At 36.9% G+C, this 22,670-nt stretch overlaps 2 protein-coding genes and 2 long non-coding RNA genes across 4 annotated transcripts; 3 read left to right on the forward strand and 1 right to left on the reverse strand.

Moving 5' to 3' along the window:
• The first annotated feature begins 472 nt into the window (after positions 1 to 472).
• ca8h12orf43 (chromosome A8 C12orf43 homolog) lies at positions 473 to 2,961 on the forward strand. The gene is made up of 6 exons (XM_019093233.2): positions 473 to 883; positions 1,021 to 1,051; positions 1,198 to 1,296; positions 1,404 to 1,483; positions 1,621 to 1,711; positions 2,166 to 2,961. Exons 1-6 carry the CDS (start codon positions 772 to 774, stop codon positions 2,500 to 2,502), a joined length of 750 nt encoding a protein of 249 aa, XP_018948778.2. The 5' UTR covers positions 473 to 771; the 3' UTR covers positions 2,503 to 2,961.
• A 6,175-nt stretch (positions 2,962 to 9,136) lies between these two features.
• LOC122146023 lies at positions 9,137 to 10,183 on the forward strand. Its single transcript, XR_006160716.1, has 3 exons — positions 9,137 to 9,412; positions 10,025 to 10,054; positions 10,161 to 10,183. It is a non-coding gene; the product is annotated as an uncharacterized LOC122146023 (long non-coding RNA).
• Positions 10,184 to 10,333: 150 nt separating this feature from the next.
• Positions 10,334 to 11,852, forward strand: LOC109106778 (globoside alpha-1,3-N-acetylgalactosaminyltransferase 1-like; the record flags this gene model as incomplete). Its single annotated transcript, XM_042763043.1, has 4 exons — positions 10,334 to 10,398; positions 10,653 to 10,685; positions 10,778 to 10,912; positions 11,012 to 11,852. Coding segments are annotated over 4 exons (927 nt in total), but the record flags the coding sequence as incomplete, so codon positions are not given.
• Positions 11,853 to 18,521: 6,669 nt separating this feature from the next.
• LOC109101979 lies at positions 18,522 to 20,022 on the reverse strand. Its single transcript, XR_006160672.1, has 3 exons — positions 19,963 to 20,022; positions 19,335 to 19,458; positions 18,522 to 18,843 (listed from the first exon to the last, which is right to left on the reverse strand). It is a non-coding gene; the product is annotated as an uncharacterized LOC109101979 (long non-coding RNA).
• Positions 20,023 to 22,670: the final 2,648 nt, after the last annotated feature.

Genomic DNA, 22,670 nt, shown 5'->3' on the forward strand with positions numbered 1-22,670 from the left:
AACTTGAATTGTTATTATTATTATTACAGTGAACGAGATTTACCTTATTTCGCAGGTTTTTATGAAGTTATCAAAATGATTAGTGCTCATTAAAAATTATTTGTTTGTTTCAAGGCTTTTATAGTAAACTAAAAATAAAATAACATTTTTATTGCTTAAAATAAAAATGTTAACTGGAATAAAATAAAAAAGTAAAGATTTTATTTCAGCTATAGTTGCCAAGCAACATTTATCATTTTAATTAAGTTAACCTTGATGTAGCCTTCTAAAATAACTACTGAAACTAAAGTAAAAAATAATACATACAAAACAAACAAAAAATAAGAATGAGTAAAACTTTAAACTTAAAAAATAATGAAAAAACATAAAACATTAAAACTAATTCAAAATATTATTAAAAACTATAATAGTATCTCCTAAAATAGCACTGGTTTGCGCCTGCGGAGCTGCAGCTCCGGGATTGTAGGGGGCGGTAAATCACGCAGGGGTCGCAGTTACAGCGCAGGACTGTGAAAACATGTGCACCTCGCTGTAGCTGCACGGGTGAAGTGCTCTTGTTTTTGCTAGCTTTCCTCTGAAGCGGACGTGTTTTTATTTTAACAGACTGACAATTACTTTTTTGTTGTAGTTGCTGGGACTGTGCACCTCACTGTCAGCAATTTAAACCAACTTCATTCTTAATACCTACACATGCCTTAACTTCACAGCAGTAATAGCTACGAACAACTCTTCTTTTATTTGCTTACTGAAAGCACAAGCCTCTCCTGGAGAATGTCTGAGAGCAGCAGTGAAGATGAAAACACTGATAGACTGAAAGAGGCGGTGTGGAGCTTTCGACCTCAGGATGACAAGAGCAATGCAAACGGAGGAGCTCGTCCTTACTGTAAGTAGCTATTAAAGATGTTCTTCATTAGCGGATGATGTTACTTTACTAATCAATACAGTAATACAAATCAATTAAATATTAATAAATTTATCAGGGCACCTCAGGTCTTACTCAGTTCTGATTTTGCCTCACAGATGGAGACAGCAGCAGCAGACGAAGTCAGAGGTGAGTTGACCTTTTTAATAGTCAGACCATAACAATTCATCTTTTTTAAGATGTCAGAATGAACATACACATTATATTTTAAGAATAGATTACAGTTGTTGTTGTTCTTGTTTTTTGTGATGAATTTGGTTAACTTTGTTACACAGAACCGATGTTTCAAAGCATGAACATGATGGGAATGAGCTCGGGACAACACCAGAGTTTCAGTCCCATGTGGCAAAAAAGTTAGGAGCCTTTTTGGACGGGTGAGACACAAGAACTGTTATCTTTGAGTGTCTTTATTACCTTTTACGTCAGCTTGTCAGTCAGTACAGTTTCTCTCACTCTCTTTTACAAATGCACTCAACTTTAGGTGTATTTCAGAAATTTTTTCTGAAACCGTTGACTCAAAACTTGGCCAGTCCAAAAACAGAGATGAAGAGGATCAAGAAAGTAAGCAAATAGTCATTTGCTTTCATGAAAACCTGAACATCTGACAGATGTACAGTGATATAGATAATATCCACGACTGCAGCTACATTAAAAATCCAGATATTCAGCTGAGGCATGTTTTCTGTAATTTTCTGGAGGTTTCCGTCTCTTCTCCACATCTGCTCCTGGAAAATGGATGGAGGAACCACTTCCTCCACCTCCTAAAAGGAGACCAATTCCCAGCTCTAGGTGAGTCTGACTCCTGCTTATGATAGAACATACACACACCCTTAAAGGGTGAATCTCACAAAAACATGCATGCATCAGAAAGAAAAGAGTACATTTTGCTGATGCATGCATTTTTTTTCATAAGATTCACCCCAAAAATAATATGTGGATAGAAGGATGGATGGATAAAATTAAATTCTATTTTTGTATATTCTGTTTGTGTGTGTGTGTGTGTGTGTGTATATGTATGTATATATATATATATATATATATATATATATAATATGTTATATATATATATATATATATATATATATATATATGTATATGTGTATGTGTATATATATATATATATATATATATGTATATGTGTATATATATATATATCTATGTATATGTATATATATATATATATATATGTAGATGTGTGTGTATTGCATTATTGACAGTCTGCATTGTTTCTGACTTTCTGCAGTGACAGTGACAGTGAGATGGAAATGAGGTTTAGAGAAGCCGCTGTGTCTGTGTCAGACATCCTCGGCTCTGCAGCCCAACATCTTACAGAGAAAACTGAGGAGAAAAGTACAACAAAAGAGTCAGCAGAGGAAAGCACCGTCACTAAAAAGAAGAAGAAAAAGAAGAAAAAAAGAAAAGCATCCACAGAGAGAAGTGAGGAGAACATTACCCATGTATCAGAGAAACCGTCTAATGGAGAAGGAACAGAAGAGCAAACAACTGTGGTGGAAAATTTGACAAAGAAAAAAAAGAAAAAGATAAAGTTGGAGGAGGGCAGAAAGGACTGTGATGAATGAAAGGCTTTATTTGAAGTAATAGACCTCAGTCATGGTAGTGCCATATTTAATTTGGACCGGAATGAAAACGAGACTGTGAGTGACAGAAGTGCTGTGTTTTAAATGGATTGTAGTGTTGTTTAAAAACAGTGTTCAGCTGATGAAACATCTTTCTGAAACAGAAAACTCAATAAACAAACTCCATAAAACAGTTTTGAAAGTTTTTGAGAGTTGTGAAAATTATGTGATCTAGGACCTATATACAGTCTTGTTTTCATCTGCGTAAAATTCAGTATGGTGACTAACTTTTCTAAGGTCTATAATACTGTAGATGCTGTTCTTGATGTTTGTATAGTTTTTTATGACATTCATTGTGTACTAACAGTTGACTGCGAAATTAAAGAAAGCTTTAAATTTGCAAGAAATGGGTTTTAAAGCTATAAATGCCCCCCAAACATCAATAAATTGTTTATTTTGCCATTTTACTAGAAAGTATTTCTCTAGACTGTTTATTCATTTTAATCAATCTAGACTCTAGCAGACTGACTAGAACAAATTATATACCATTTTGGACAGAAAACTTCTGAAAGTCGCTAGAAGATGCGAGAGAGCTAGTGGGCGAAATGCAAGCAATGTGCTGCAATAAACTGCAGCAATTATCAATATTATATGTATTATAATCTCTTCTCTAACACAATTGCTGCTAATGGTTTTGATCTCTATTGCTTATTTGATTTTGATCTACTACTGTTTTCAGTTAAATGTGTGCACTTGATACATGACAGAAATGACAGAAACCTCACAATAGTTGGAGGAGTCCTTGATACAGTGTTTGCAAGTTGTTCATATTTTGTGATAATTGAAATGTTTTTTATACATGTTATGAATGTGTACCATAAGACAGCATGATTATTGCACAGGTGTGCCTTAGGCTGGCCACAATAAAAGGCCACTCTAAAATAATGAAGTTTTATCACACAGCACAATGCCACAGATGTCGCAAGTTTTGAGGCAGCGTGCAATTGGCATGCTGACTGCAGGAATGTCCTGGATCGGTGTAGCGTGTTCCAGTTCCTGCCAATATCCAGTAACTCCACAGGCCACAAACAACAACCTGATCAACTCTATGTGAAGGAGATGTGTTGCACTGCGTGAGGCAAATGGTGGTCACTCCAGATACTGACTGGTTTTCAGTGAATTGCGTGTACTGGGCGTGCCTACCTGGATGGTGACATCATCAGCGTGAGACCACCATTCAAGGTATGATTCAGCAGAGGTATGTGCAATTGATCATTTTAACTAGCCAAGTAAAGGTTTATCATTTTATTTTTTGCATGTTTACTTAAAACTTGGAAGTAAAATAGGTCGTCTAGACACTCGCTAACGTGTACAATATATGCCAGCGGCTGCTGTTTAGAGTATTATGATTTAATATTGACCAATTCTTATATTTATTTAATAAAGAATCATTATCCACATGAATACCAAACCACATTAAGATATTAAATTCAGAAACTCAGTGTAAAGCATAAAATAATGTTTTTACTGATGGGACGTGGTAAATAATTATAAGATTATGAAAATACACTTTTTGTTTATTGAGAATATGAAAGAGCTGTCACAGCAGAGCTTGTCTTGTGCTTAAGGTCCTGTGATGACAATGTGATAACATGAACACATTGGAGACTGTGTACATTTCATTTAAGTTTGTTTATGCTGCAGATACTATTTATTTCAGAATTGTGAGGCTGATGATGAATAAGTAGATGCTGAGACACCCGTGACTGGGACCTACTATTCCTACTTCATCCCCTGCCACAAGTTATGAGGTGAACATCTAGAATCTACATTTGGAAATGTAACTCTTTCAAAACATGTTGCAACCCCTTCTTTTTGACAGTTTCAACAGCTTTTTAAGTCATGGATTATTACTACATTTTTTGTTTTGTTTATAACAGCACCACATAACTTTGTACATGTTCAAGGTGTAAAGCTTTATGCATTGTTAAATGTTCTTGTTATTGTTCTGGTTTTATGTCAGAATTAAAATATTCAAAACAAGTCAGTTGTTACAGTTGCTGTATAAGATTTATTAAAGTTTTCTGAATACTTTGGGAATAAAATGTCCATGAAATGACCTGACCATGATTAATTGCAATGTGCCTGGAACATGAAATATAAATTGACAATTATGGAGTACAAACATAGCACAGTTGAATATATGTCTCTCGCATAGGTCTGAGATTGGCTTGATACCAGTTTGTTCACCAGTATTTAAACCTCAGTTACACTGAATGGCTGGTATAGTGTCCCATTTAGAGTCTTTAGCATTCTTTTAAAGTAAATTTTATGGCTGAATGATAATTTTATCAGTGTAATACATCATGTGAAGAGTCCATTAATAAAATTTTTAAGATCCAGTCTTTCCACTATCTCTCTCTTTCAGGACGTGCTGTGTTTTGGTCTGATATTCAAAGAAGTTAACACCTTGGAACTCTTATATATACAGTCATGGCCAAAAATATCGGCACCCTTGGTAAATATGAAGAAAGGAGGCTGTGAAAATTAATCTGCATAGTTAATCCTTTTGATCTTTTATTTAAAAAATTCACAAAAATCTAACCTTTCATTGGATAATAAGAATTTAAAATGGGGGGAAATATCATTAAGAAATAAATATTTTTTCTCTAATACACACTGGCCACAATTAACGGCACCCTTTTATTTAATACTTTTTGAAACCTCCATTTGCCAGTTTAAAAGCTCTAAATTTTCTCCTATAATGCCTGATGAGGTTAGAGATCACATGACAAGAGATCAGAGACCATTCCTTCATCCAGAATCACTCCAGACCCTTTAGATTCACAGCTCCATGTTGGTGGTGCTTCTCTTCAGTTCACCACACTCATTTTCTATAGCGATCAGGTCAGAGGACTGGAATGGCCATAGCAGAAGCTTGGTTTTGTGCTCAGTGACCCATTTCTGTGTTGTTTTTGAGGTTTGTGTTTGTATTATTGTACGGTTGTAAGATTTTTTTATGTGTTGGTATTTGATAGAATCCATGATGCCATGTGTCTAAACAAGATGTCCACGACCTCCAGCAGAAATATCAGCCCACAACATCAAAAATACAGCAGTATATTTCATTGTACACATGGGGTACTTTTTATCCCTGTGTGCACCAAACCCATCTTGAGTGTTTGCTGCTAAAAAGCTAATTTTTTAGTTTCATCTGACCATAGAAGCCAGTCCCATTTGAAGTTCAAGTCGTGTCTGACAACATAATATGCTGGAGTTTGTTTTTGGATGAGCTAGGAGAATTTTTCTTTAAACCCTCCCTGTAGGTGCTGTTTGACATTTTTTTAAGGTTTTCTGACCCTGAGACTTAAAGGGATAGTTCACCCAAAAATGAATATATGATATCTGCTTACCCCCAGGGCATCCAAGATGTAGGTAACTTTGTTTCTTCAGTAGAACACAAATTATGATTTTTAGCTTCAGCCGTTGCAGTCTTTCAGTCGTACAATGCTTGGCAATGGTAACAGAATCTATGAGAGAGAAAAAAAACATTAAAAAAAATCCACATTAAACCCTGTGGCTCGTGACGATACATTGATGTGTAAAGACACAAAACGATCAGTCTGTGCAAGAAACTGAACAGTTTTTATATCGTTTTTTTTTTTTACCTCTGATTCATGAAATGTCCAAACTGTTAGAACTCTCGTGAACACGCTTCACAGCAGCAGGCACCTGAGACATCTTCTTGCTTGTTTTATGGCGGATCTCAGACTTATAAGTGCATTACCGCCTCCTATCTCTCAAGTGGACCATTGACACTCCTAATTGAGATTGTAGATAGAGTGTTAATAGGCCATTAAATGCTTCTAGTATTAAACCTTTTTTTTTTTTTTTTAGCAAAATTTGATTAAAGCCTCAAACAGTTAAGAAAGCCTAGGTTTCCCATCACTACCAAAAAACAGGAGAAAAGATATTACAAAATTTAAACAGGCACCCACCGCCCTACAGCTTCCAGCACATATGAGCATGAAGTTAGTAACAACAATGAGAACTGATGGCAAAGCTCTGTGGCTACAACAGAATATACACTGCCATAATACACAACCACGGAATGTAACAGTACCAAAATGATAACTTTTACTTAGAGTAAAAAAGGGGCAAAGAAGGTAAAGAAGTGTCCCTTTGAGGGTATTGCCCTGCAGTGGCAAGCTGTTGTACCCCTAAAGGTACAGTTTTTGCTTTTTATCCTTTCTTTTTCTGAGAGTGTTCCTCCAACAGCTCAGATATGCATATCAAGGGTGTGCCAGAGTTTCAGTCCAAAGCTTGTAACTTCTCATATACCTGTTTTGTATGTTTGTTTGTTTGTTTTCAAGCTTAAATGTTTCACTGTCAAAACCCATAAACACACACACATTTTTTTCTGTCCATTCTAAACTTTTTTTTCTCCTATTGTTGATGGTTGAGCTGTTTTGTTTCACTGTCAAAAGCCAGAAACCCAGGTTTATTAGGGCCCGAGGACCCTCTTGGAATTGCTGTTTATTATTATTATTATTAGGGCCCGAGCACTGCAGTGCGAGGACCCTCTTGGAATTGCTCCGTTTATTTTTCTTCTTCTTCTTCTTCTTCTTCTTCTTCTTCTTCTTCTTCTTCTTCTTCTTCTTATCCGCAATGAGTCGCATTTTTGAGGGCCTAAACATCCTCCAAAACTCACGAAACTTTGCACACGCATCAGAATTGGCGAAAATTTACATCTGATATCGATTTCAGAAGTGGGTGTGGCAAAATGCCACGATAGCGCCACCTATTAAATTTCAACGGAGTGCGCCTCAAGCTATGTTTCACATACATGCATGAAAATCGGTACACACGTGTAGCACACCATTATCTACAAAAAAAATCTCTTGGTACAAAATCCAAAACCCAACAGGAAGTAAGTTATTTTGAATTTCCTGTAGGATTTTTGTGCAGTTTTTGCCATATCCATGCCTCGTACTTTGACGAACTCCTCCTACAGTTTTAATCGGATTGTCTTCAAATTTGGTGAGGGTCATCATAAGACCTTTGTGATGTTAAATTGCGAAACAGGAAAGTGAAACATGAAGTTGCTGTAACTCAGGCAAGCAATGTCCGATCTGCCCCAAACTTCACGTGTGATAGGTGTTCTGTCCTGAACAAACACTCAGGACCAAATTCAGTTATAGTCATAGCGCCACCTGCTGGCAACAGGAAGTGACATGGCTAAAACTGTTATGGACTCCTAGGAACATATTAAAACATGTCAACAAGTGTTAAATAGGCTGGAAACATGCTAGAAACATACTTAAACATGCTAGCAACACTTAGCTAAGTGCTCAAGCATGCTACTAATGCAGTGAAAAAGGAAGTTGCTGTAACTCAGGCTAGCAATATCCGATCTGCCCCAAACTTCACACGTTTCACAAGAGTCCTTTCCTGAACACATCAACATGTCTGTCTTTGATTATAGTCATAGCGCCACCTGATGGCAACAGGAAGTGGCATGTTTAACACTGTTATGGACTTCTTGCAAAATAAAAAAAAAAGCATCAACATGTGTTAAATAGGCTGGCAAAATTCTAGAGGCATGCTTAAACATGCTAGCAACACTTAGCTCAGTGTTAAAGCATGCTATTAATGCAGTGAAGTAGAACATTACTGTTACTCGTGCATACAATGTCTGGCTTAAGCTTCACAAGTTTGATTAGAGTCCTGGCCTGAAGATATCTACATGCTCATATTTGGTTATAGTTATAGTGCCACCTACTGACAACAGGAAGTGACATGTTTTAATACTTTTATGCACTATTAGCAACACCGTAAAATATGCCATTGTGTGCTAATCATGCTAGAAATATTCTCAAACATGCTAGCAACACTTACTATGTGTTAATGGATGCTATTAATACTATGAAACAGGAAGTTGTTGTAACTCTTGCATACAATGCCCAATCTGCCCCAAATTTCACACTTTTTATAAGAGTCCTGGCCTGAACACATCTAAAGGCCAATATTCAATTATAATTATAGCGCCACCTGCTGGCAACAGGAAATTACTTATTTTAAACTAACTTAAACATGAAATGTCTGATCTGCCCTAAACTTCACGTTTGATAAGATTCCTAGTCTCAACAGATTTTAAGGCCAATATTTCAGTTATAATCATACCGCCACCTGCTGGCGACAGGAAATTACGTGTTTTAAACTAACTTAAACATGCAATATCCGGTCTGCCCAAAGTTCTTGTATTTGATATGGGTCCTGGCCTGAACTCATCTTTAGGCCAATATTTGTTTATAGTCTTAGCGCCACCTGCTGGCAACAGGAAATTACTTCTTTACACTAACTTAAACATGCAATGTCTGATCTGCCCGAAACTTTGCATGTTTGGTAAGAGTCCTGGCCTGAAGACATTAACATGCTGATATTCAGTTATAATCATAGTGCCACCAGTTGGCAGCAGGAAATGTCGCACAAATATTTACCTTTTTATAAGCATATGGCCCAACGTTCGCTGTTCTCCTATGGCCACTGGTTGGTGGTGAGCCCGGGTGCGAGGGCCCTTTAATCGCTGCTTGCAGCTTTAATTTTCTATTCAAATCACACATTTTTATTTATTGCTTTTGTTTTGTTACTACATCTCATGAGGTCAAAATCACAAACAAGTATTCTTGATTTTTACTGACTAAAATATACAAAAGGAAGTTCTAATAATATTGTTTCTATGAGTCAACTGAACCCTCCTCCTTCCTTGATCTACATCTCTCTTGCTTTATTCCTCTCAATTACAGTTCAGTCTCTAACTTCTTATCAGTGTAGACACAAGTATTCCAGGAATAATGCTGCTCCGTCAGAATTTTCTCATCATTCTTGTGTTCTTTGGGATGGTATTGAGTGGGTATGTAATTACTCTTCAGTATTATTAGATGGTTTGCCTTTGTGTCTGGGTTGTGAATTGATGTGATAATAATGCAGTTTTATTTCTCAGAAGTTGGTAACATTAGTGCTTGACATGTGGCCAGGAGGAGAACATGTATTTAGCGTAGTATTGCCATCCTATTCTGCTTAAGCACCATATTTTTAAAATAAAAATGAACTCATTTATGACCAAACCTTGAGAAACAAATTATACACTTCTGAAACTGCATTTTATGACCACTTTAAAATGTGAACATTTTTATTTTATTCTCAAGATATATCATATTAAGGCCCCGATTAGACAAAGCACCTTTTTTTAAAAAATTTATTTATTTTTTTTGCAGAGAGAGGCAGCTCTTTTGTTTTCTATTAGCAGTTAGTGTCTTTCATTCTGTCAGACAGAGTTTACTTTAATATTGTATCAGTCATTTAATATCGTTTCAGTCAGACAGAACGTGTTTTACAGGTTTGAAATCCGTACTGCCAATAGAAAACAATTTTAAAAAAGCATTTCTCTATGCAAAAAAAAAGAAGATTAAACAGTTACACATTTATAGACATATCTCTTTAAGTTATATGTCTTTCCCTACAGGCTCATATACCTGAACAATATCCAGAACAGGTGAGTTTAGTGATGTTAGAAAAACATGGTGCAGATGTAGTTTGTGTTGTTCTCTTGATTTGAGAAGTTTGCATTATTGAATTATTTAATATTTTACTGTTTTAAGCTGCAATCAGCAGAAAAAAGAACAAGTTGTCATAAAGTGAGTAATGTGCATAAACATACATCACTCTTCAACACACACACAAAAAAAACAAATGCATACACATGCTAATATTTATGTGCATGCTCATATTCATCAACACACACACAACATAAGCAAACTCAAATTAGTAAGAGTTTGACTCTGTTATTATCAGGCCAAAATGGAGGCAAAAGACCTTTGGATTGCGCTCATTGCCAGGGTGTGTAAAACTTCATCTTCTTAAAAGTGACTTTATTTTTAAGTTGATCCGTAGTTAATGAGGACTACTGAACTATTGGTTTGTGGTTGTTTTTGAGGTTCTGATCAGATGTCCAGTGAGAGTTACATAATGATGTCTTCGGTTCATAGATGGAGATAAAAAATAACTGGGAAACCAATGTTTTAAATGTTTATCAACTCCATGAACAAATAAAAATGTCTGTTGTTCTTTCTGCTAATTCATTTTTATTACAGGTTGTTGTACAACCAGCCGAGTGTGTTGGTAGGGTGAGTATTGTGTTTTTAGTATTAACCTGTTATAGCCCATTTCCACTCATGAATGAAATGATTACAGTTCTGTATGTGTGTTTTTAATGAAGTCGGACAGATGTTGCTTCTGTGACATCATGGTCAGCTCCAATCATTTGGGAGGGAACCTTTGACCCCATACTGATCGACTCTATCTACAAACAACAGAATCTCACCATAGCAACCACTGTCTTCGCTTTGGGAAAGTAAGTCTTCATGATATCTCTATGAAAATAGTAATGATTAAAGCATAAATGAACCATAAATTTTTTTTCTTCCTGTAATTGTTTTTTTCTGTTTGTTAGATACACACGTTTTGTCAAAGATTTTCTGGAGTCAGCAGAGCAGCATTACTTTGTTGGATTTCGAGTGCATTACTACTTGTTTACAGATCAACCAGAATCAGTTCCTGAAGTGAAGATGGCTGAAAACCGTAGTTTGACAGTTCGAAAGGTTCCCAGTTTGAACAGATGGCAGGACATCAGTATGGGCAGGATGGAACAACTGGAAAAACTAATAGAGAATGAACTGGCTAGTGAGGCTGACTATGTTTTCTGCCTTGACATAGATACAAAGTTCTATGGCCGTTGGGGTGTGGAGACTTTGGGTCGTCTGGTAGGTGTGATACATCCTTGGTTGTTTGATGCTCCAAGGGATCGATTCACATATGAGCGTAGACCAGAGTCTCAAGCATACATTCCAGCTGGGGAAGGTGATTATTATTATGCTGGTGCTGCATTTGGTGGCTCATTGGAGGATGTACATCATCTCACCAAAACCTGCAGGGAGAAGCTGCACATTGATGCTGCAAACTCCATTGAGGCGGTATGGCAAGAGGAGTCTCACTTAAACAACAAGTATTTCCTTTTGAACAAACCTAGTAAACTGCTCTCTCCTGAATATATGTGGAGGGACATCAATGAAAGTGCAGCCCAAATAAAAGTAATTCGCTTCTCTAATGTAGCTAAAAACTATGCTGAAGTTCGTCCAAGCCCGTAGCAACTGTTGCCAACTGTTGACATGATATTTTCTGGGAATTCTGCAAAAATATAACTATATGCCATATAACCTGCAGTATATGCTGAAACAATGTGTGAAAAATGACATTTTGACACCATACAAATATGTATGTATGCATACCTCTAGAAACATAAAAATCTTTACAAATATATATACAATTTAACATAAACACATTATTAACAATAATACACTAAACTGAGCTGGAAGATGACATCACTGAATCAATGATGAAATTACTGTTTACTATTGTTCTCTTGCATTAACGATACACTATTTTCCTGTTTAACGCTTTGACACAATCTGTATTGTATAAAGCACCGTATAAATAAAGGTGACTTGACTTGATTTGACTTAAACATAACAGCTTTTTAACAATATATTTAGTAGCAATAATCTTGCTTTATTCTTTCGGGCAAAGAATTGACTCGGGTCTTCGTTCAAGTTTCAACTGTTTACTGGATGTTCTTGTACAAAACGGAAACAAAATAAACTCAGCCAAAAAACTGTTGCTTCATCTTTCTTTCTTTCTTTCTTTCTTTCTTTCTTTCTTTCATAGCGTATCAGACCTAAACCAGACAAATTAAAGATTCGATCAGGACCATGGTTGAAACATGAGGAGCCGAATTCCTCAGAAAGGCAACAGGATGTTGTAAATCAACTCCTAGCACCACAGTCTGAAGCAAGATAACCAACCAGCTCTTTCACAGAACAGCTTTCAACATTAACACCATTAGAACAATTATTGACAATTTCAATTCGAAGAAGAGATTGTCAAATTTGGGGAAAGTAATCAAAGAGATGGACAGTCTGACCCTCACATGTAAAGCCACGAGAGTAAACAAGATCATTGGATTGACCACCCCCCCCACACCTAGCAGAACTAGACTGAAATTCCTAAGGGGACCTTTTAACCTCTGGTCCCCACAGAACATCTTTATGTCAGAGAATGTCACAAGAACTGTCGTTTAATGAACTCAAAAGGACTTATAAATGAATATCAGTCCATTGCTTAACTCCATATTCATTCAATCTGCTTGCTTGAAATGTTTCTGACCATCAGTTATTTGTCAAATGTATCATATTCTAATCATAGGAATCATGTCCAAAATTATACTCTGCAAGAGCAGGAAAATTCGGACCACATGACTGATAAGATAACATATGATTTATGAATGGGTAGGACAAACATCGCAACACCCCGAGCAAAGACAATATCTAATTGGTCAAGACAACATTTGAGGTGTGGCCAAAAGGCCAGTTTAAATACACAGGACACCATCAAATTTAGCTTTTTGCTTTTGCTTTTAGCTTTTGCTTGTAGTTTAAGCTTTTAGTCATGCTTTTTACTTTTGCTCTTAGCTTTGGCTTTTAGCCATGCTTTTTGTCATTACGTTTAGCATTCTTCGAGCGCCGTTCCAGTGTGCTTCGGCCTGCACGCCTGCTGCTACTTAGCCACGATGAGAAGAAACACCACCCAGTCTCGTCAAACTTTACTTCTGTTTCGTGTTCTGAGTTAAGTTTTGTAACGCCGTGTCTCCGAGTCTGACCTTGCGTGCCCGTCTGAAACTTCAACCAGCCCACAACTCCGCATCGTCAGCCAACGCCCAACCACGGGCTTCCCAAAATGTCACTTCAACGACTACTGAACTTCCAGCCAATCAGCAACCTCGGGAAACCCCCTTTTCAGTGACAACAAAGGGAACCCTGTTACACAGGCAACGCAAGTAACTTTATCTCCAAACTCTGATCTGAACTGGTGTTATCTAATATAATTTTAACCTCATTGAGGAACTCAATGCGAGTGTTAATTAAGTGACTGATGGTTGTTCATGTCATGTCTATGCAATTTCACGTATTGCTGTAAACTTGGGATTTCACATTTTCATTCTCTTAAACTCACTCTTTCCTAACTTTCTATCTTCCTGCAACTTGTGTGAATGTGAGTTTGTGTGCTTATGTGTTAGATTAGTTTATATGTCTTAGATTTATCTAATAAAGCCTTATTTATATTGAAAAGAGAAGTATCTTGTGTTTTGTGCTTACAAGTTAATGTCTTAAACTGCCAATCTTGTTACTTTGCTAATTAATAGTGTTTTCACTATACTTTGGATATTAATATCCAGTGCAGAGTTGATGTTATACGGCTCGTTCAGTGAATGGCTGGCCGTGTCAGTGATCAGCTGTGAAACAGTGATTCTGTTCAAATTCCCTTTAAAATCTTAAATGATTCCCTTTGTGCTAAATTGACCTGTTTGCCTTACACTTTCATAAAGGGGGCACCAAATATTATTAAAAGAAGTCCAATAATTAAGCAGAGCAAATCATTACAGAGTAAACATGGGAGGTGTTTAACAAATGTACTGTACATGTTAATTTAAACACATTCAAATAATATCTACTCAAACACTTCTAACTTTAATGTAAAATGTTACATTAAAGTTAGAAGTGAATTTGTTTCCATCTACACCTTGCATAGACATCATCTTTTTTGAACACATGTTTCCTTATCAACAACAGATGGTTAGGGTGAAGTGATGTGATGTGATGTGATGTGATGTGTGCCCAAGTAGTGACCCATACTCAGAATTTGTGCTCTGCATTTAACCTGTCCAAGTGCAGACACACAGTAGTGAACACACACCGTTAACACAGACCCAGATTAGCCATATTGCTGCAGAGCCTGGTGAGCAGTTGGGGGTTTGGTGCCTTGCTCAAGGGTCTCACCTCAGTCATTGTATTGAGGGTGGAAGAGAGCGCAGGATATTCACTCCCCCCACTGACAATTCCTGCCAGACCTGTGACTCAAATCTGCAACCTTCAGGTTACAAGTCCGACTCTCTAACCATTAGGCCATGACTGCCCCTCAAGGCTTCATGGTCATTAGGGTCATCAGACATTTTGGTAATGGGCCTGTCACTGATGATTGATTCCACTTCACACAACACCATGTACGCAGATGGCATACGCTCTTCTGTGTGAGCCACGCTGCATCGATGCACTGTTTTCTTTCAAACTAAAGCATAAATACACGTAATAAACGTATCCTTGTGGCATGGCTGAAGAGCGTAAGCCGCTTGCGTACTAGTCAGATTTGTCAAAAAGGCGCTATGCTGATTTGGAGAGATACAGAGGAGAGGGATTGTTGAATAAAGTCATTATTTTTGTTTTCTTCGTGTACAAAAAGTATTGTCGTCGCTTCATAACATTATGGTTGAATCACTGATGACAGATGGACTATTCTGATGATGCTTTTCATACTCTCCTGGACCTTGACACTGTTATTTATTTGGCAGTCTATGGAACAGTCTCAAGCCTAGCTGTTTTCATCCAAAATATCTTAAATTGTGTTCCGAAGACGAACAAAGCTTTTACGGGCTTGGAACGACATGGGGGTAAGTGAATAATGACAAAATTTTCATTTTGGGATGGAATATCCCTTTAATTTGTATGATAAAATTTGTGCACCATTCAAAATAAGTGAAATTCAATAGACGTGATTACCTTTTTTTAAATGTGTGATTTTTTTTTATTTATTTATTTTTGTGTGTCTTACTCCTCATAGAATATAATAGTCAAGAGGAATGCATCAAATAACATCACAAAAAAGGTTTATTGTAAAGGTTTACATTTACAGATAATGACAAAAAAGAATGAAAATGGACAATAACAATATGACCAAACAAGCTTTTGTAATTACATTGGCCTAAATCTCAACCACTGTACATAGTGGAATTATGATCGAAACCTTCTCTTTAGTGTGGCTTAACTGCACAGTTGAAGTCCACACGAAGCCAGAGCTCTCCCTATCCGATCTTTATTTTTTCCTTGTCTCAAGAAAGGTCAACAAGAAACCACAAAACTGACACAAAACGATGTAGTATACATGCCAGACCAACATGTGGTGCTGTAATTCTGCCTCAGAGATACAGTAAAAATGGAGAAGACTTGGACTATGCATAATTACCAAAGGAACAAGGCATTAGCTAGGAAGGTTATTAAAGAGGCTAAGAGAGATTCATGGAGACAGTTTTGCTCAACAATAGGATGAGAGACCACTTTAAATAAAGTATGGATGATGCTTAAGAAGATGATAGGCAAATTTAAGCCTCCTCAGGTTTCTGTCTTAATTAAAGATGGCACCCATGCAATCTCAGATATGGAAAAAGCCAATATGCTTGCTAGAGCTTTTGCAGATGTACACAATGGTAGCCACCTGGAGGAGCGGTATAAGAAAAGGAAAGAAGAGGTACTGAAAATAAATAGGAATATCTTAAATACCAAAGATTCAAATATGTCTATTATGGATTTTGAAATTAACATGTCAGAACTTAAAAGGGCATTGAGTAATACTGGATACTCTGCACCAAGGACGGACAACCTGTGTTATGCTATGTTTAGAAAATTGCCTGATAATATATTGGAGAAAGTTCTTAAGCTGTTTAACAAAGTATGGAATGAAGGTAAATTACCAAGCATGTGGAAATGGGCAAGAATCCTGCCATTTTCTAAGCCATGCAAAGACTCAAGCAACCCAGGAAATTATAGGCCTATTGCACTCACTTCACATTTTGGAAAATTAATGGAAAAAAATTATATTTGGGTGTTTGAATTATTTTCTAGAATACATAAATCCACTTAAAGGGTATCAAACTGGATTTCGGAGGTACAAGTCAACAACTGATGATCTGGTTAAAGTATGCAATGAAATTGAAAAATCTTTAATAATGAAAGAAGTAATGGCGGCAGTTTTCCTGGATATTGAGAAAGCCTATGGTACTATGTGGAGAGAAGGTTTATTGATTAAATTATAAAAATTGGGAATTAATGGGAAAATGTATAATTACATACTTGACTTTCTCTCTCAACGTTCCATCAGGCCCAAATTGTTCAACATAATGATTAATGACATTATTATTGAAAATGGAATTCCTCAGGGGAGTGTTATCAGTCCTATCTTGTTCAACATAATGATTAATGACATATATGAAAAACTGGGAGATAGTAACGAAGGTCTATTATATGCAGATGATGCTGTCATTTGGAGAAGAGGATGTAACATTTCATACGTTAATGATAAGATTCAAAAGGACATTCATGTATTTGAACAGTGGGGAATTGATTGGGGTTTTAAATTTTCTATTACAAAGTCACAGGTAGTCTATTTTACTAGGAAAAAAGTCCCTGAAACTTATAAAATTATGCTTTATAATCAGCAACTTGAAAGAAGTGAAAATTTAAGTATCTAGGAATATGGTTAGATGCCAAACTTACATGGAAATATCACATTGAATATATTGAAACAAAGTGTAAAAAGGTAATTTATCTTATGAGAATGGTCACTGGGCATAATTGGGGAGCTGACAGGCTGTCTCTGATTAACATATATAAAGCATTGATAAGATTAACTATTGATTATGGCTGTATAATGTATAGCTCAGCATGTAAGACATCCCTCAAGAAAATAGAAAGAATGCAGTTTAAGGCTTTGAGGATTGCCCTTGGTGCTTTTAAAACAACTCATACAAGTGCTTTATTAGTTGAATCTAAGGAAACCCCTATTAATTTAAGGTATGAGAAATTGTCACTAAATTATTGGGTAAGATTAAAAGGAAGTTTCAGCAACCCAGCTCTGTCAGTGTGTAGTGATTGTTGGGAATATTCTAAAAAGTTCAGTGGATTTGGTTGGAAAATTGACAATTTAGTGAATCATTATGGATTAAAAGAGTTGAAGTATGGCCCAGCATTAGCTTTAAGTGGTGTTCCTCCATGGCTGCTTCCTGTTCCAGAGATAAATATTGATTTATTAGTGGGAAAAGGTGAGCGTCACACTAAGCAAAGTTTTACTGAAGCCTGCTTAAGTTATTTAAATACTTCATATTATGGATATTTGAAAATATTTACAGATGGCTCTAAAGAATCAATGTGGTATTGGTATTTATATTCCAGAATTTGGAAAAAGATATGGGTATAGAGTGAGTGACCATTTATCAGTATATTCAATAGAGATGACTGCAATAATAATTGCCCTTAGGTGGGTTGAAGAGACTAAACCTCTTAGATCAGTTATATGGCAGTATTACAAAGTTTAATAACAGATAATCCTATACGTGAAGATTTGGTATTAGAGGTAAAGCATCTTCTTTCAAATCTTTTAAGCTTTGGAATAACGGTGCAGTTCTGTTGGATTCTAGGCCATAATGGAATTGATGGCAATGAAATTGTTGCATTGTTGTATGTGTCCAGCATATTAAACAGATTGTCCGTATTATGCGATGTTGTTTGAAAACTCTTTCTTTCATATGCATGTTTGTGTGTATGTATTAAAGCTTTTTAAATTCTACATTACAAGAAGCTGTAAGGCACCTACATAACTCTGAAAACAACCCACATAAATCAATCCAGAAACTGGGTAAGACTGCAGTTTTTCTTACACGTTATGTATGGGCTTTTGCGTAATAATTTTAAATGTAATTATTGACACACAACAGAATATATTCACCTCATAATCAGGCAGTGATTACTTATCTGCTAGAGGAATTAAAGATGTCTTTTGCAGATGCAGACTCTGAGTCTATAAAAGGTAATCATATGTTATTGTAATCATTTCATGTCCCTTATTTGGTCCATATCCTAATTTTAATTTTTTCTGTCACTTATCTGAATTATTTTTTATTCAGCATGTTGCAGGACTTACTATGAAACACTGCGGAGGAAATACAGTCTCTGCCAAAAGTTACAGATTAGGGACTCCATTAAGGCAGTGGCTAAAATCTGACAAAGGAAAAGACAAGTAAGTGTAGAAATTCATCTCTGTATTAAGTTTGGTACATCTCTGGGTGTTTTTAGAGGTTAACTTGTGATGTATTTTTGCAGTTGCTGGAGTCCAGGTCCAGGGTCATTCAAACAGATACAGAGAGAGAACTGTGGCAGACAGCAACGCTGGAACTGATGTCTGATGAGGAGGATGCCATTGCTGATGGAAGGCCGGTGTGGGTTGTGAGATCTCCACCTCACAGGAGCCTACAGTTGTCAGACCTTTGCCAGCAACTTCAGCACAGATTGGAGTTAGATGCGCGCTACGTTCTTGCACACCATCAGCATGTAAGACCTAATGAAACTGAGACAAAAGGACATTCATTTTTGGAACTCTAAGAACCACTGGTTAATTTGTGACCCTATTGCTCCTAGCATGCTACAGTGATGGCTGTCCACTGCTCCAAGTGTCACTGGATGGCTTAAATGCAGAGGTCACATTCCAAGTATGGGTTACCATACATTGGTTGTCGTTCTTCTTTGCTTAACAAGCAATAATGAACTCTGACGACTTGAATTAAAACAAAGAACTGGTTTACTGTAGTTTCAGACAGTTTTACAGGGATGAATTCACTTTAGCAGCATATACACATACTAAATTCACTTCTTAGCGAGCTCTCAGTCTGAATAGCATTATGGGCAATGATTAAAAAAAAGAAAAAAACACAATTAAAAAAATACACATATAAATATTGTTATTAATATGTCTCTTATTAAAATAATCATTATATTAAGCATTTATGACTCTCATTAACCTAATTTAAGTTACAACATTGGTCATTGTACTGTAGTTACTAATGTGGTTCGGGTTGAATTAATCACTGTGGTACGTCCGGTCAAAACGCAATGAAGATGCTTCTTGATTCACAGAAGATTTATTTCCACTAGCATGTACAAACATGTGGGTGTTTGTGTGGTTCTACAAGACAAGCAGAAACAATAGTATATATCAGTACTTAATATTCACCATAGCATAACAATTCAACAAACAATAGCAAAGTTAACAATATTAATAGTAATGAAGACATTAGAACATATCCAGAAGTAATATTCTTCACTTTCAATACCTTATTTATAAGTTATTAAACCTTTGTCAGACCGGGAATCGAACCCGCGGCGGTTTGCACTAATGACGTCACACAGAATAGCTCTTGCATAATGGCATGACTAAGCATTTCTTAGCATATTCCACAGTTTCCTCAAATCGCATAAATACTGTTTAAATAAACTTAATACAGACAAATATACTTCCGCTTAATATAAACAATAAGGTGAAACTGTATAGACAATTATAATCGTGCAATTAAGTTGTATATACGCTGGTTAATCGGCCATATAGGCCATTGGTTAAATAACGAAACATAATTATAGTGATAACCCATAAACAACACGTTAAATATGATCAAGAAACATAGAAACTTACTTTTAGATGCACGCACACAATTAAACACCACTAGAAATGCGGAAAACTCTCGTGCACTCCCACACTCTACGGATTTATACCAACAACTGATTATTCTTATGACGCACTTTACAGCACATTCTACCATACTCCGTAATCCTCAAGGGGGCAGTAACAGTCCACAGTCATTGAATAGTCCAACACATATAAATATAGCTCTATTACCTAAGAGTGTCTGAATACAGAGCCCTTTGCAACAGTCATTGTCACTTTCACTTCACTTTTATATTGTATTTTAGTATTTAGTGTTTAGTATTTTAGCTTTAATAAATTATAAATATAATTGCACCTTTATAATTGCACATTCTTTTTCTTATTTTCTGTTTGTTTCCTAATTCTTACCTATTTTGCTTTATATATTTATTAGATTTGCACAGTTCCATATTCTGTAACTTTGTTAATATTGCTTTGTGTTTGGTTGCTTTGTTTGTGTGTGGTTTGATTTTAATTTCGGTGCAGTTCCATATTCTTTACATTTTTAAAAAATATATTTTTTAATTTCTTTGTTTTGTTTATTAAAAGAACTGTTTTGTTTACTAAAAAAAAAAGTCTTTGGTTTAATTTTAATAAAAAAAAAACTGTATTCTATTCATATTCTTTGAGGGTGTGGGGATGTTATAGTATGGAAGGTGTAATATTACATTAGCTGCTTTAACCATATCAAAGTCTTAGTAAAAGGTTAATCTCAATTTTAATAAAAAAAAAATGCTAAGATGAAACAATGGGGACTATTCTCATTTTTTCTTGAGGGAGTGGGGGTTAAGTGCTAAACTTAATAGTGACATGTTGATCTAAATTATGGGGTCACGGTCTATGTTGATACATAGCTGGCCCGCGTGCCTATAACCAACTAGGCAGCCGCCTAGGGCGGCAGCTCAGCCAAAGAGGAGAGAGAGAAGGGAGAGAGAGCGAAAGCGAGAGAGATAGAGAAAGGGATTTATTGTTTGTTGGGCCTTAGTAAAAAGTGTAATCAACATCAAATAATCTCCCCTCTCCGTTAGTAAAGTTACTTAAAGTTCCCGTGGCCGCGCCCTCCCAATAGAGCTGGCATTGTATATGCGTGCAAAATACTTTAGGCGTTAATGTATATTCAAAAATGGAACATTGACATTCCACATGGAACAGCTGAACGCGACAAAGCAATTCCTTGTGGGAAAGCGCACCAGTAATTTTGACAGAGTGCTGTCTAAGATGAAACTGAGGCCCTTCCCTCAACAATGTGCAGCGCGACTGTGAGATTTTCTTATGAAGTGAACACAAAACAAAAACTCTTGTATAACCAAGTTCGATCTTTCCGGTTCCGTGTCTAGGGACATCGATGGGCCATGGGCGCAGTTTCTCAAAGCTTAAAAATTATCAGTCCGAAGTACAATGATTACAAAAACTTAATTCTTGCACTCGAGGACGCAATCAAAGCATTTGAAAGCATGTTGATCTAATCATTATGTAATGGAATCATTAGTTATGCTGTTCTGTGCAAGTTTTTTTAATTCTGTACCTAGACTGAAATTATATGCAGCTGTTGCATTGTGTTTTTTCACGTTCTGAATGAAAAAAAAAAATCTGAAAACATGCTTGTAGTATATATTTTAGTGTAACCCATCTGGGCATACCTTAATGTGTGTGGAGGTGGGGGCGGCACGAGTCGTGCTCTGCCTAGAGCTTTGAGCTTTGCCACGGCCCTGATATATGTGCCCACTTAATAAAATGTGTAGTCTCATTCTGTGTCTCATTCTTTGTCCCGGGTACCTGGTCTCCTCTGCTCAGTAGCCTAAACCTGAACCAGAAAGTATAATTGCGATCTCGAAGGCAAGAATATACGATTTATTCTTACAGGGACACCAGAATTGTGCAAAGGTGTGAAATGCAAGAGCCTCTGTTGGTGTGAAAAATTCCCCAGACAAAAACTATGATGAGATTATTTGCCATAGCAACAAATGGCTGTACCATGGTAGGATACATCAGCATGATATGTCCGAATTGGTATCATTCCGGAAGTACTTGGTACTTCAGATACGTCCGGAAATCAGTGGTGTATAAAGTAGTTTCATAGTACAGATGCACCTCTTTTCATGCAATGTATTGGGAAAGGTCACCTAGAACTTCCACGTCCTGTCCAGGGACCAGACATGAAGTTTCCAGAGGTCTGGACACAGGTGCCATGGGCTGGCCCATCTCTGAGTCAGTAGATCCTTCCTCAGAGGAATCCACAAGGGGGGGGGGCTGTCGCGAGGCGCACCAGTTCGCCACTCTCCAGGAAGCGTAGCTCGAGACAGCTCGTTGTCTGTATGGTTGTGCAGACCCAGAATGTGAATGGCACGAAGTGACCTCAGAACCTTCCGACTCCAAAAGAGGAGGTGGCAGGCGAGTTGCGACATGCGACGCGAGCGTAGACCACCTTGCTGGTTGATGTACGCAATGGTCACTGTGTTGTCTGTTCAGACCAGCACGTGCTTGCCTCGTAAGCTCCTTTTGAGATGGTCCAAGGCAAGGTGTACCGCTAACAACTCCATGCAATTGATATGCCAGTGCAGATGGGGGCCCGTCCATACCCTCAACACTGCGTGCCTGTTGTACATGGCCCCCCCAGCCAGTGGTGGAGACCTGTTCAAGGGGCACTCCTGCTTGAAGAATCGTAAGATCTGACCATATGGTGAAGCTTTTGCGAC

The sequence above is a fragment of the Cyprinus carpio genome, chromosome A8 (assembly GCF_018340385.1).
Source record: "Cyprinus carpio isolate SPL01 chromosome A8, ASM1834038v1, whole genome shotgun sequence".
Taxonomy (NCBI): domain Eukaryota; kingdom Metazoa; phylum Chordata; class Actinopteri; order Cypriniformes; family Cyprinidae; genus Cyprinus; species Cyprinus carpio.

Bases quoted from the DNA above. Each gene is read 5' to 3' on its own strand.
- ca8h12orf43 (XM_019093233.2), top strand. From the start codon at position 772: ATGTCTGAGAGCAGCAGTGAAGATGAAAACACTGATAGACTGAAAGAG. The intron at 884-1,020 runs GTAAGTAGCTAT...TTTGCCTCACAG, and splicing joins CGGAGGAGCTCGTCCTTACT to ATGGAGACAGCAGCAGCAGA. The intron at 1,052-1,197 runs GTGAGTTGACCT...TTTGTTACACAG, and splicing joins AGCAGCAGACGAAGTCAGAG to AACCGATGTTTCAAAGCATG.